The 12,356-nt window shown below is 37.7% G+C and overlaps 2 protein-coding genes across 3 annotated transcripts in view; one reads left to right on the top strand and one right to left on the bottom strand.

Moving 5' to 3' along the window:
- LOC115223433 (Golgi apparatus membrane protein TVP23 homolog B) overlaps window positions 1-6,581 on the top strand; it is a 38,650-nt gene extending 32,069 nt beyond the window's left edge. For both annotated transcript variants that reach the window (XM_029793976.2, XM_029793987.2), the window contains 3 exons: window positions 1,502-1,627; window positions 2,703-2,831; window positions 4,327-6,581. In XM_029793976.2, coding sequence (XP_029649836.1) covers window positions 1,502-1,627; window positions 2,703-2,831; window positions 4,327-4,410 — 339 coding nt within the window. In that variant the 3' untranslated portion in view covers window positions 4,411-6,581. The remainder of the gene's footprint in view (window positions 1-1,501; window positions 1,628-2,702; window positions 2,832-4,326) is intronic.
- The window catches only part of LOC115227060 (pentatricopeptide repeat-containing protein 1, mitochondrial), a 25,754-nt gene continuing 19,617 nt past the window's right edge, over window positions 6,220-12,356 (bottom strand). Inside the window, exons 9-10 of the mRNA XM_029797995.2 lie at window positions 10,543-10,725; window positions 6,220-6,434 (exon numbers count right to left, since the gene is read on the bottom strand). Of these exons, the coding sequence (XP_029653855.1) occupies window positions 6,258-6,434; window positions 10,543-10,725 (360 nt within the window). The 3' untranslated portion in view covers window positions 6,220-6,257. The remainder of the gene's footprint in view (window positions 6,435-10,542; window positions 10,726-12,356) is intronic.

The following is a 12,356-nucleotide window of genomic DNA, read 5'->3' on the forward strand; positions in this document are numbered from 1 at the left end:
ACAGCAAAAACACTATTGCCACTCTTTAAACACTCCTCATAGTATCTTAACACATTAACTAGCAATGCTACTCCATATAGGTGGTATCATCATCATCATCATCGTTTAACGTCCGCTTTCCATGCTAGCATGGGTTGGACGGTTCGACTGGGGTCTGGGAAGCCAGGAGGCTGCACCAGGCCCAGTTTGATCTGGCAGTGTTTCTACAGCTAGATACCCTTCCTAACATGGTATATAATGGTATTTTAACTCCTTATATATACCTGCCACTCCACATTGGAGGAATTCTAGCACCATTTCTAACAATGTCACTCTGTAGATATTTTACAATCTTAACTACCTACCACTCCACATTAGTGTTATTTCAGTATAATAGTGAGTGTCACAGTTTAGAATCTTGTATTACACCGTTGTCACCATCATCATCATTTAATGTCCGTTGTCCATGCTGGCATGGGTTGGACGGTTTGACCAGGGCTGGCATGCTGGAAGGCTGCACCAGACTCCAATCTGATTTGGCATGGTTTCTATGGCTGGATTCCCTTCCTAACACCAACCACTCCAAGAGTGTAATAGGTGCTTTTCCATGCCGCTGGCACAGGTACCATTTGTGGGACACCAGTATCTTCCACAACTGCGATTTTACTTGGCCTGATGAGTCTTCTTCGCAAGCATGACATAATGCCAAAAGTCTTGGTCATTTGTCATTACCTCCATGAGGCCCAACACTCAAAAGGGTTTTTTTTTACATGCCACTGGCATCAGCCACTTTGCCTCCATGAGGCCCAACGCTCGAAAGGTGATTTTTATGTGCCACTGGTATGGGTGCCAGTTATGTGACACCAGCATTGGCTATGACTATGATCACATTTGGCTTGATGTGTCTTCTCAAGCACAGTATATCGCCAAAAGTCTCAGTCACTAGTCATTGCTTCTGTGAGACCCAGAGTTTGAAGATCATGCTTCACCACCTCGTCCCATGTCTTCTTGGATCTATCTCTACCACAAGTTCCCTCTATGGTTAGAGATCGGCACTTCTTTACACGGCTGTCCTCATCCAAAATTCTATATGATGAGGTTAAACTCCACCTGTGGACATGTTTACAAAGTCAGAAAACAGCACAGCTCCCATGACTTATGGAAACAATTTTTCACGCTAAGAGTTGCTGAAATATGGAACAAACTGCTGGCATCAGTTGTTAGTTGTTGGAGCACTGCATCCTTCAAAACTTCCATGCTTCCTGAGATTCGCCAACACTACACCTGATTTTCTCCTCTCCATACACACGCAAGCATGTATCTGACTCATACACTGTTCGCTTTCCAGACATTTGTACATTACTGCATATGCTTTATATGCACTTTTGACAAGTTGTGGTGCAGCTGAGCACTGTATACAATAATTTCATTATTATTATTATAATATTTAATAACAATTGTTTTTATAATCCTTCATCTCTAAATTGTGAAAATGTAAAATGTTTATTTTCTGTCCCAACAGGGATCTTCCAAAAGCAAAGTAACAGCTGTTGAATCCAGAGTGTTCTGGTTGTCTCTTGTATCCTGCCAAATAGTATGGATTGTGCTATTTTTTGGAACAATCTTCACACTCAACTTTGAGTGGTTTGTAAGTATCAATTTGAAATTAACAGCTACTTTTCATCTATATTAATGTGTTACTGGAATTTGTTCTAACTAATGAGACAGTCACCAGCTTGTTGATGAAGCAGTTATAAATAGCATCCAAATCTCCCTCTCCACCATCTTGTCCTACTCTTTACTTGTTTCAGTCATTTGACTGCGGCCATGCTGGAGCACCGCCTTTAATCGAGCAACTCGACCCCGAGACTTATTCTTTTGTAAGCCCAGTACTTATTCTATCGATCTCTTTTGCCGAACCGCTAAGTAACGGGGACATAAACACACCAGCATCGGTTGTCAAGCAATGCTAGGGGGACAAACACACACACGCATATATATATACGACGGGCTTCTTTCAGTTTCCGTCTACCAAATCCACTCACAAGGCTTTGGTCAGCCCGAGGCTGTAGTAGAAGACACTTGCTCAAGGTGCCACGCAGTGGGACTGAACCCGGAACCATGTGGTTGGTAAACAAGCTACTTACCACACAGCCACTCCTGTGCCTATTCCTGAAAAGATTAGATGGCAATGGCTGGAATGCCTTTGATCATAACTCTGTTGAATCAGGACTGAATAACAACTGGTAGTTGTTACATCGATTTCTTGTGTGTGTGTGTGTGAGAGAGAGAGAAAATCTTAGTTGATTCTTGCTTTTATGCCTCATATGTTTAACCAGTAAAGCTGTTAGCATGATTCCTCTCATTTAGACATAGATCATCTTAGATATCCTTCTACATCTGAATTCTAACTTCTCTATTTGCCTACCATGCCCCTACATCTATTGTGTGTCTGTAATCTATATTGTCTATGCTAGATGGAATTTCTATCAGCTCCTTTTCTGGAATTCTTTGATCATAGGGCTCCTTGATCAGTAATCTGTCCTAAAGAGAATGCAAGGAGATACTATATTGGTTATACCCTATTTCCTAATCATGACTTTTATCTGATTGGTACTCATTAATTTGACTTTTAACAGAAAATAATTTCAACAGCTTTCCTGTTTAATTACACACTATACTGTAAATTGGAATAAATGCTCAAAATATTTAATCTTTTCCAGATGGTTGTGATTGTTGGTATTGTAATGAATGGTGCTAATCTTTATGGATATATCCGGTGTAAAATTGGTGCCAAGAAGTCCCTGCGAAGTGTAGCTTCCAATTTCTTAGGACAACATATTCTACAAACAGTAAGTTGGTTAATGCCTTCTTTTCTACTGTTTCATAATAGCTGTGAGGCTAAGTTGCTTAACTTGTGAGCTTCATGGTCGATAACCTCGAGTTCAAACTTTGTGGGTTACTTTTGAGCAAGGCCCTTAACTCATAACTCTAGTTTTTCGCTTGCCTCAGACTTACTTGGTCAACAACATTCTAAACTGTTTCGCAGTAGACTAGTTAAAAATGAACCAGCTGTATATATATATATATATATATATTACGGAGATGTACTTGCATAGCAAGTGACCTGATCTGAGATCGTGTGCTGGAATGAAAACAATTGCAGCATGGAAGGTGTTTATGAGCCATTTAAGAAACACAAAAACCGTTAGATTCACTTCAACATTTAAATTTAATTTGTCAAAATATTTTCGTCACTTTGAAACTGTGACCTGTTCACTGACAAAACTCCATGGTTGGAAGATGCCATGGAAGGCATTGGTCTCTATGTTTATATTAGAGGTATAGCATTCATTAGCTGTGTTATAACTATGGCTGTGAGTGCCAACATTCAGTTAATTAAAAGTCTTTCTCAAGCCTCAAGTAGTGAGTATTAAAGGTCAATATGTAACTATTAGAACTACAGTAGTGAGTGTCAAGTGTCAGTTGATTAAAAGCTATTCTGAAGTCTGCAGGCTCATTAGGCCAGAGCTTATTATGGCTTCTGAAGTAGTCAGTGGCTGAAAATACAAGATTAATTCCTGGATAGCATGCCAGTCCTTGGCAAGGTTAACTCGCAGCTGCTCATTTTTAGCAGAGTGGATTTGAGCAATGCGAAGTGAAGTGTCTTGTTGAAGGTTAGTTAGAATATACCTGTAACTATGGTAGTGTTAAAAGTCAGTCAGTATAACTTTATTATAACTATGGTAGTAAAGGTCAGTTTGTATATAACTAATTTAAAACTATGGTAAGGTCAGCTTTTGCAGTCTAAAACTTTCCAGCTGTGTTCATTCTTGTCTTTTTTCTTTAACCCTTTAGTGTTCACATTATTCTGCCAAAATTAATGCTTTTTTTATCCACATTGTTTTGAACTAATCATTCATTAATCTTGTAGTTACGAGCTTTTGATGAGGTAGCTGTTAATTTTCAAAACGATATTGTAAGGTTGGTCTGAGAGACCAGATCTGGCCAGTTTGAACATAAAACAATCAGAATACTTTTGGCCGGATATGGCCAGTTTAAATACTAAAGGGTTAAAATAATGTGAGATAACATTATCCAATGTCATTCCATTTTTATTAGACTGTAGAGTGTTTTTTTAGGGAGATTTGACTGCTATTTCTAGCAGGTCGTGCAACAACATAGAGAGGTATCGATCATTGATTTGTGAAGTTTACTGTTTACATGTTCACTGTCAAACACTCATGCATTAATTTGCTACATTCTTTGTTAAATATATTCACCTCTTTTACATCCTTTGTTCATCTCTCACATTATTGTTTACATGTTCATTTTTTTAATCTGCAGTTGAAAGGTTCAGTATCAAGCACTACAGAAACCACATCAGAAAATGTGAATGAGAAGCCATCTGAGCCCAAATTTTCAATCTGATCCCGGAATACTGTTTACCTGAGAAGGCCTTACAAACCACTTCCATTTATGTGATCATGCCAGGACTTCATAGAACCTTTTACCTGTATATATATTTGTTTTTGTTTTCTTTGGCAGGCTGGACAAAAAGCCGATCCATCCTAAATCTGAAATGGGTTTTCGTTCTATTAACATAGAATTTCGACCATATTCATATTTAAACTTGATTATATATGCATGTAAATGACTATTTGTGTGAATATATGAATGGATGTGTGTATGCATAAATGTATGTTTGTGTATGAATAAATGTGTGTGTGTATATGCATATAGATATAAATTGTATAATTTATGTATTTATGATTCTGTTTTTGTTTTGTTTTTAACTGAACTGCTTTTCAGTTTTAACTTCTTGTTTGGTTGCATATTAACACATCACATTCCTTCATGTTATTTAAACTGTTGTTTCTTGCACTCATGGTACCCACATTTGGCCCTGCCCTGTAAAAAAACAATAACACTTCCCATTCCAGTATATTATTGAACTGTTGTAATCTTTTCAACAGACAGTGTTGCAGTTGGCCAAGGTGGTAGAGTGCCAGCCTAAACACAATTTTGTATTTACGTCTTGTCCTTTTTGATTTCAAGTTCAACTCTTGTCAGAGTTAACTTGACTTTTTATCTTCCTAGGTACAAGAAATAAAATATATAAATAAAAGAATGGTTCAGATTGCACCACTGTTGCAACTTATCCAATTAACTGTTCTTAGATGTTATCACTGTCACTTCTTAAGGTGGCAAACTGGCAGAATTGTTAACATTCTAGACAAAATGCTTAGTGGCATTTCATTCGTCTTTTACGATCTGGGTTCAAATTCTGCAGAGGCCAACTTTGCCTTTCATCCTTTTGGGGTTAATTAAATATCAGTTGCGAACTGGGGTCAATGTAATTGCCCACTCCTATAATTTTAGGCTTTGTGCCTATAGCAGAAAGCATTAATGTTCTTTAGATGAGGTGATAATCATGATTACCCATCATATTGTACACCTCTTTAACATTTCAAGATGCTTGAGATACTACTATCATCACTATCAGACAGTGGTAAGTAATAACAGTAAATTGTCATAAAGATTATTACTTCTTTTTATGAATCAGTTGTCAGGAGTTCAAGATCTCCTCTTTGGTGTTATAATTGATGTTTTTCCTTATCATATATTTCACTACATTGTGTCTTGAATGAAAGTCAGACATCTCTGAGAGACATTCTCCAAATAAAAGCTGAGATATCATTTGCTGATAAAGCAACTGATGTAACTTTTTCATTCACTATTTTGACCATTCTAACTGGCTGCAATACACTTATATGATGTAATGTATATATCAACCTCTACTTTGTGGGCATTTTTTTCCTCTAATTTTATCCTAGTCAAATATAAGGGAAATATTTCTAGAGCTTTCATACAAAAAGATGTACGCAAAATATATTGTTTTGTACCTCAGTCTCTTTTGGGTGCTGGAAATCTTCCCAAGGATGTTCAGGTTTGTCAAATCCAACTGATTTCAACCATTTTGGATAGAATTGCATGAAAGTCTTGAAGGATTCTTTAAAGGTCAAATATAAGGAAAATATTTCTAGAGCTTTCATACAAAAAGATATATGCAAAATATATTAAAGTAAAAGAGGATGTCTTTCAGTTTGAATAAATTATCTTAAAAGAATTGACTGTCACTTATTTTAGTGACCTTTGTGTGATATCATAAAAACATTTAAGCTGGGAATCTCTACCGAAACATGAAGAGTAAGAAAGTGAAAACTCAGACTAAAAACAGCAAGTAAAAAACAAACGTCTTTATACAGAATAAATGCTCAGCTTTCACTGTTTTGTACCTCAGTCTCTTTTGGGTGCCGGAATTCTTCCCAAGGATGTTCTGGTTTGTCAAATCCAACTGACTTCAACCATTTTGGATAGAATTGCATGAAATTCTTGAAGGATTCTTTAAAATAGTTGGTATTGCAATATGATTCAACTGCATTTTTCTGTTCCTGGGATGGACACAAAAGGAAAAAGAAAGAAAAATGTAATTTGAAGTAATCACACAATAAAACTGGAACAATTAAGTTTTCTGCTATTTTATGTAAGTGAATTTAAATTATAAGAAAATAAATTGGAGATGAAAAAATATGGTTTAATATTGATTTCAGTTTTCATTTTTTAACCTTTTTTGGTTTTGTTTATTGTAACTATATGTAGCAGGTGTGTGTATATCATCATCATCTTCGTCATTTAATGATTGCTTTCCATGGGTTGGATGGTTTGACCGAGGACTGGCGAGCCAGAAGGCTGCACCAAGCTCCAATCTGATCTGGCAAAGTTTCTACAGGTGGATGCCCTTCCTAATGCCAACCACTCCGAGAGTGTAGTGGGTGCTTTTATGTGCCACCGGGACGAGGACCAGTCAGGCGGTACTGGCAATGACCATGCTCAAAAAGTGTTTTTTACATGGCACCAGCATGGGAGCCAGTCTGGCAGCACTGGCAATGACCATGCTAAAATCTTGTTTTTCACGTGCCAGTAAGGCGATGCTGGCAACAATCATGGTTGAATGGTGCTTTTTACATGCCACTGGCACAGGAGCCAGTCAGCAGCCCTGGCTTGGATGGTGCTTTTAACGTTCCACTGGCATGAGTGCCAATCAGGTGGTACTGTCATCAGCCACGTCAGCGATTTTGATTTCACTTGCCTCAACAGGTCTTCGCAAACAAAGTTTATTGTCCAATGAATGAAGGGTACTTATAAGTGGGCTAGTTATATACCATTGGCATAGGACACGGGTTATGGTCTCACTTGGCTTGTTGAGTCTTCTCAAGCACAGCATATCTCCAAAGGTCTCAGTCACTAGTCATTGCCTCAGTGAGACTCAATGTTCGAAGGTCGTGCTTCACCACCTCATCCCAGGTCTTCCTGGGTCAACCTCTTCCACAGGTTCCCTCAACTGCTAGGATCCGTTCGCTACACATGACCATACCAGTGCAGTCGTCTCTCTTGCACACTACATCTGATACTTCTTAAGGCCAACTTTTCTCTCAGGACGCTTACACTGTTGTGTGTGCAATATGTCAGGGAGCCTGGGTATACTTTCCTTGTAGACTCCAAGCAATTGACACCAGCAACCAGGTGAAAAGAGGGGAAATTCAAACTCACTTATTAACACACAAATATATATATATATATATATATAATAATAAATATTAGGGAATGAATCCAAAATTACAGGGAAAAATCAGATTGTCGGTAGCAGACATGAAACATTTGTAGTGGCGGTTTATTTAATTTATATTAAAATTTTATGTATTGATTAAGTCTTTCCTTGTTTGGTTTTAAAATAGTGGTTTTGTCTCGAATTATATTATATATATATATATATATATATATATACACACGATGATGATGATGACACACACACATGATAAACTTACCAAATCTGTTGGTTAGTCATGGGGCTAGTAGAAGCCACTCAAAGTACCAACCCAAAACCATGTCACTGGGTGGTTGCGAAGTGAACTTTTTAACCTACAACCATACCTAAATATATATATATATATATATATAATTTTTCTGATGGCCGAATAACTGAAGAGATGGCAGCATGGATTCCCACCCCGACATCCGAAACTCGGAGTTTTATCATGGCTACTGAATAATTGTCACATATTACATTTACAGATAAATTCCTCTCTTTACATAATATTGAGGTCTCTTTCATTCTTTTGTTGTCTTACCATATATATATATATATATATATATATATATATATATATTTCACCAGAAGCAATAAATTACAAGTACTCAATACAAATAATACATAATTACTGAATTTCTAGTACTCAAAGTTACTTGTTTCTGACCACCAGCTGGTAAACTGAGCCTGGTTTTCTTTAAATATCCACTATCTGAATATTTTTTTGAAATGGAAGTTTGAAGAAAACGTTTATCCTTATGTCAATGAAATGTGCAAAAATGGTTGCTTGAAGCTCATACTTTGGATTTCATTTCTGGTTCTCATGGTAACGTCATAAACATCATAAACTCAATATAAATGAAGTCATGAAACTGCATTGCTGTTTAAGCAAGTCTTTTAATGATTTTAGTCATTGGACTACAACCATGAGGGGAAACTGTTTTTACTCATTTTATCAGACTTGTTGTTTAAAATTAAGAGTCCGTGTCAGTGACACGTAAAAGCACCAACCGATCGTGGCCGTTTGCCAGCCTCCTCTGGCCCCTGTACCGGTGGCACGTAAAAAGCACCCACTACACTCACAGAGTGGTTGGCATTAGGCAGGGCATCAAGCTGTAGAAACACTGCCAGATCAGACTGGAGCCTGGTGCAGCCTCCTGGCTTCCCAGACCCTGGTCGAACCGTCCAACCCATGCTAGCATGGAAAACGGACGTTAAACGATGATGATGATTACTATTTTTCCATCTCTATCATTAATAATGAAATGTGAACAATAATGCCTTTATCCTAAAGAAATAATTTCGTCATATGCTTCCTTATATTTCTTCCTCTTACTCTTATAAATTTACTAATTTGAAGACGTAGCAGTGTGAACTCAACTACATGGTTCTGGGTTCATTCCTACTGTGTGGCAAGTGTCTTCTACTATAGCCTTGAGCCAACCAAAGCCTTGTGAGTAGATTTGGGAGACAGAAACTGAAAGAAGTCCATCGTATGTATGTGTGTGTTTGTCCCCCACCACTGCTTGACAAGAGGTGTTAGTGTGTTTATGTCCCTGTAACTTAGTGGTTCGGCAAAAGAGACCAATAGAATAAGTACTAGGCTAAAAAGTAAGTCCTGGGGTCGATTTCATCATCATCATCATCGTTTAATGTCCGTTTTCCGTGGTAGCATGGGTTGGACGGTTCGACTGGGGTCTGGGAAGACAGAAGGCTGCACCAGGCCCCAGTCTGATCTGGCAATGTTTCTACAGCTGGATGCCCTTCCTAACGCCAACCACTCCGAGAGTGTAGTGGGTGCTTTTTATGTGCCAGGGGAGGTTCGACTAAAACCCCTCAAGGTGGTGTTCCAACATGACCCTCAATCAAATGATTGAAACAAGTAAAAGAATAAAAGAAAGAATAATGTTCAATCGACTGCTTTGTACCGAAGATATCCAATGAAACTGAAATAGCTGTATGAGAATGTTAACGGCTGATTAAAAGAAAGAAAATTTAATCAAATTAATTGATATATTTTTTATTTCTACTTCTAAAGGTAAAAATCACCCTATCTCAAACAGGCAAGACTATTCTCTCTCGTCATAAGAGGCGAATCAACTGAGAGATTCACATTTATTGACTGGGTTAGGATTTACCAGAGTGATGTCCCTTAGGAGAGTCAGCTCCCTTCTACGTCACGAATTTACAATGGTGTAAATAAGTACACACTGAACGCAGTCCTCGGCTCCCTACATATATGTAAAGCAGGATGATCGTGGTTGGAACGACTTTGTTCTTATGTCTATTCAATGAGGAATGACTTTGGCTAAACAACGACACTACAGACTGCGAGCCAACGAAGCAATCTCTACGTAGCCAGTCAACCAGTAGACAAGACCTCTGTCACACTTCATCACCTTACAAAAAAATGTGCGGTACAGATTACATTGTCTCAGTAAAAGACTTGAAGGTCATGGCTCGAGTGCCTTTCATCATTGGTTTATTTGCCTTTTCCCTCTCATGATTCATAAGAACAGAATAAAGTTTAGAAATCACATTGACTATATTCTTGAAGGCAATACCCCAGCATTACTATAATCCACTAAGTGAACTAACCATCATCATTTAACGTCCGTTTTCCATGCTGGCATGGGTTGGACGGTTTGACGGAAAACTGGTAAGTTGCACCAGGTTCCAATCTGGTTTGGCAAGGTATCTACAGCTAGATGCCCTTCCTAACACCAACCACTCCAACACTGTAGTGGGTGCCTTTTACACTGTACCAGCACAGGTGTCAGTTATGGGACACTGGCATTGGCCATGACTATAATTTCACTTGGCTTGGCAGGTGTTGGTCATTTGTCATTGCCTCTCTGAGGCCCAATACAAAAAAACAAAAAATAATGAATAAAGAATTGTTATTCACATACCATCCCAAGAATTTTCTTCCGAGCACTGGCTATATGGTTTTCAATGTGTTGGATGAATGCAGTGTTAGGTTTTAGGCCCCATTTTGGCATCATTTCTAGAAGTTCAAGCTTGTATTTAAAATCCATATTGCTCTTGTACATTAACAGACCAAATATTTCAATATTTGGTTCCATACCAAGTTCCTAAAATAAGATAAAAGCTTAAAAAATAAATTAAATTAAAATGCAACCTGTTTGACTTGTAAACACTAGGCCATGTCAGTACCTGTATATATGTATATAAAGTTAATCCAAACATGAAAACACAACAACGCGAAGACGTGGAACAAATATAGTATTATAGGACGCTCAGGAAGGAAGGGAAGAAGGAGGGTTTAACGTTTCGAGCGGAGCTCTTCATCGGAAACATAGGAGAAGGGAAGACAGAGGAAAAAAAATCGCCAATGGTACACACGTGGTCACATATATATATACTGTTTTATGTCAAGTTATATATAAAAGAATTTAACATTGAAGTGAGGGATTACTCAAGTACATATTTAAAAACTTCGATGTGAGCCAGTCTGATGGAGAGTAGCAGGCCAAAACTTTGAAGTCACTGTCAACCCTCTTGTAAAAAATTGGATAATAAAACGAATGGTTTACACCTGGTAGCTTACTTGTAAAACACGGTCACTTTCCCAATGATTGTTATGTGTATGGTTAATTGATATAATTAATAAATTCTCGTATATTCCATCTTTTGTCTTTCATTTGCCATATATATATGTGTGTGTATATATTATTTAAAATAGTTTGATTCAGCCCCATGCAACTGATCCAGGCTGTTTTCACAGTTATTCTCTCTCTCTCTCTCTCTCTCTATATATATATATATATGGCATGTGTAAAAACATTTGAGCGAGGTCGTTGCCAGTACCGCCTGATTGGCCCCTGTGCCGGTAGCACGTAAAAGCACCCACTACACTCTCGGAGTGATTGGCATTAGGAAGGGCATCCAGCTGTAGAAACTCTGCCAGATCAAGATTGGAATCTGGTGCAGCCATCTGGTTCGCCAGTCCTCAGTCAAATCGTCCAACCCATGCTAGCATTGAAAGCGGATGTTAAACGATGATGATGATGTATATATATATATATATATAAATAACAGTATTATTCTGGAACTGTTAGGATTGTACTGAAGATATAATGTAATCAGAAAGTGGAGGTTTAATAGAATCAAACAAAAAGCTTTGCAGTATTTGTTCCAGATGTTTTATGTTCTGAGTTCAAATCTCATCTTTGTCTTTCATCAATCTGGGATGAGATAAATCACCAGTCCAGGGCAATGATTACTGGAATCATGTGTGTGCTGGGCAAAATTCTGGCTCTTTACATTCTGCAGGTAGGAATAAGGCACTTGTCTTACATAGTATGTAGTTAATATGATGATGTCTTATATAAAAAAAACACAACAGAAATAGCATCTATTGTTGTGTCTGGGGAGAGTCATTTTCTTTTTGTGCCTTATAATGTAACACACTCAGAGTCAAAACTATTGAAAAAGTTGCAAGACGCAATGAAAATTTTAGGAAAATAAAAATAAGAAAAAAGTGGAAATTTTACCAGTGAGTGTGTTACATTATAAGGCACAAAAAGAAAATGACTCTCTCCAGACACAACAAAATATGCTTCAACACACGAACTCATATAAAGAATCTTGCAAACCAAATCCAAAAAGAAATAGCATCATCATCATTTAATGTTTGTTTTCCACCCTGGCATGGGTAGGACATCTCCTACAATAATTCTATGACAAGCACTTGTCAAGGAAA

Source organism: Octopus sinensis, linkage group LG2, assembly GCF_006345805.1.
Source record: "Octopus sinensis linkage group LG2, ASM634580v1, whole genome shotgun sequence".
NCBI classification, from domain to species: Eukaryota; Metazoa; Mollusca; class Cephalopoda; order Octopoda; family Octopodidae; genus Octopus; species Octopus sinensis.